This window comes from Quercus lobata, chromosome 8 (assembly GCF_001633185.2).
Source record: "Quercus lobata isolate SW786 chromosome 8, ValleyOak3.0 Primary Assembly, whole genome shotgun sequence".
In the NCBI taxonomy this organism is placed as follows: domain Eukaryota; kingdom Viridiplantae; phylum Streptophyta; class Magnoliopsida; order Fagales; family Fagaceae; genus Quercus; species Quercus lobata.
In genome coordinates, this window is record NC_044911.1 from 51,497,015 (window position 1) to 51,499,844 (window position 2,830).

The window sequence follows — 2,830 nt, forward strand, 5'->3', positions numbered from 1 at the left end:
AAGGAAAAATTTAGAAAGACCGATGCTATTGCCCTAACAAACTTAAACAAGACAACCACAAAATAATACAAAAATGAATGCACGACAAGAGGAATAATTTTTTATTTTATTTTATTTTACTTCGGCTCCAGAACAATAGAAACAGAGACTTGCTATCAAAAAAGTTTAAGAAAGAAACAGAGACTTGCTCTAGTTCAAAGTTTCAAATCGACAATTACAACATAGAGGGGATCTGAATCCTTGCGAAGTCTGCTCATGTTCGGGAGGGACCTCAAATCAGGTTTTATAGTCCTCCTTTCTTCAACCTTTTGAACTGTTAAGAGTTGATAATACCACTGTCGTTAATTTAACTCTAAAAGTAAAAATAAAAATATATTAGCAACAATTGAAGTATAGAACTCACGGTTTGTTTTCGGCTTCTGCTATGAAGTCTTTAACCGATTCCACAATAGCATCCGCCCATTCTGGGACTGCGAGATCGATTGCATGGAACCCAGAATCGTGGAACAGTGCTTCAATTTGGACTTCATGCCTCCTCAACAATGTTATAAACTCTTGGTGCCGATCGAACATGAAGTCCTCACCAAACCCAATCACAAGGCACTTACCAAGCTTGCTAATGGCGCTCGTGTGCGGGCCCTCCACTATCGGATTACAATACCAATGGTCCCGATTTTCACCAATTGGCAAAGAGAGCTCCCAAATCAAATCTTGTACACACAAGGGGTGGAGAGGGTCCGTAGAATGTTGCAGCTCTGAGTCTGTCCTTACAATGCCACCAAACAGGGGTTGGTTCATTATATTCCCAACAATCTTCAACGGCTCCAACTCCATTCTCGTTGCTTCTAACGCAGCGAAAAATGCTATGTTCCCACCAGTACCATGTCCATACAGGTAACACCTTGAAATATCTCCGTAATCTTTAATCCATTGCTCACCGTTTGGATTCAATGCCTGTTCCATCACCCAAAGTATTGCGTCCACGCCATCATGGTATTGCGCCGGCAACCTATTCTCTGGTGCAAGGCGGTAGTCAACGGAGACAACAATAGCAGGAACCTGGCATGCGAGCTCTGAGGCTATCCTATCGTTGCTTTCAGTGTCCCACATAGAAAAGTACCAATTCGAAAAGGGGTAGAAAATTATGATCGGAATCCTTGTGTCATCATTGGGAGGCAATTTGATGGTCGGCATGTAGATTCGGACGTGCGTTTTCTTTTCAGCATTGAGAGTGTGATCCTTGGAGACCACAGGCTCGCCAATAGTGGCAATAGGGTTTGCTTTTTTCTTTGGGAGCGTCCAAAATCTAGTGAGAGTGCCATCAGGGTTCAGAAAAATGCAAAGGTGGTCGTAGGGATCTATACCTGACGACATTTGTTAGGATTATACTGATTTGATTGTTTAATAATTGGTGGTAGATGATGAAGAAGAATTTTGGGTTTTCAAATAAATTTCTAGGTGCATGAAAATTTTGATCCTGAATCTGGGTACAACACAAATCCAGGCTTTGGATTTTTTGTGCTCTCTTTCTCTCTCAATTTCCTTTTTGCTATCTAATTCACAATACTGAAAAATATGTGGATATTGTGATTCTTGTTTGAGCTATGCCATTGAGTTTCTGCTGGGCATATGAGGGAATTGTGCTTCTTGTTACCATTAATTGTGACCAAGCAGTGTGTGAGCTCCACTACTTCGTCAAAAAATTGAGTTTCAAAAGTAAGATATGGAAAAAGTAAAGATGAAGAAATGAGATATGAGAATAGATGAGTTTGAGTAATAAGATATAAGAATCAGTTGAATGATCGCAAAAAAAGAAAAAAGAAATGATAGCTGAGTTTTGAGTTAGGTTCAAACCAATCACCGACTACATGCTTCCCTGTACGTTAGCAACACATTCTCTAAAAGTAGTAAATAGAATAATAAAAAAGGAAATAATGGGTGGGTCAACGATAAAACTGAGATGATAGAATAGAATTGAGACTCGAATTGATCCTAAATTCTCGTTAGAATGAAATAATTTATACACTCTTTGTTTATATGAGACAATGAAATAAAAAATCATGGGTCAACGTTCCCTCGATCAGCTTGTTTCAATGACATTCTCTAAAAGTAGTAAATAGAATAATAAAAAAGGAAATAATTAATGGGTCAACGATAAAACTGAGATGAAAGAATAGAATTGAGACTCGAATTGATCCTAAATTCTCGTTAGAATGAAATAATTTATACACTGTTTGTTTATATGAGACAATGAAATAAAAAATCATTGGTCAACGTTCCCTCGTTCAGCTTGTTTCAGTGATAAATCTCCCGTGAAAATAGTTTTTCACTGTTTCTAATATTTGGTAATATCAGAAAAAATAAGTCAAAGAAAAATAATTATATTTAAAAAAAAAAAAAAACTCTATCTCATGATAAACTATATAAGGAAAGTTAAGAGGAGATCGTTTTTCAATTAATTTAAAGTTACTAACAAACATAGGAAAATGAAAAAAAAAACATATAATTTTTTTTTTTTTGACACCCTGTTTGTGTTGATATTAACATTTTTCAAAAAATAATTATTTTCGAAAATGAATTTTTTACAGAACTATTTTATATATATATATATATATATATATATATATATTTGGCAATGACCTTAAAATGAGTTGTAAACTATCTTTAACATCTCTTATTTAGTTTCGTATAAAATAGAGTTATTTTCCTTATTTAGTTTTGCATGAATTAGAGTCATTCCCACAAGATTTTATTGGAAAACAACAGCCTCATATGTCAATTGTTAAATAAAGGAAGTTAAGCGATAGTTTTCCTTTGACCTATGTTTTTA

General features: G+C 35.3%; 1 protein-coding gene across 1 annotated transcript; it reads right to left on the minus strand.

Moving 5' to 3' along the window:
* Window positions 1-495: 495 nt before the first annotated feature.
* Window positions 496-1,702, minus strand: LOC115957037 (probable carboxylesterase 9; the record flags this gene model as incomplete). Its single annotated transcript, XM_031075280.1, has 1 exon — window positions 496-1,702. A coding segment is annotated over exon 1 (879 nt), but the record flags the coding sequence as incomplete, so codon positions are not given.
* Window positions 1,703-2,830: the final 1,128 nt, after the last annotated feature.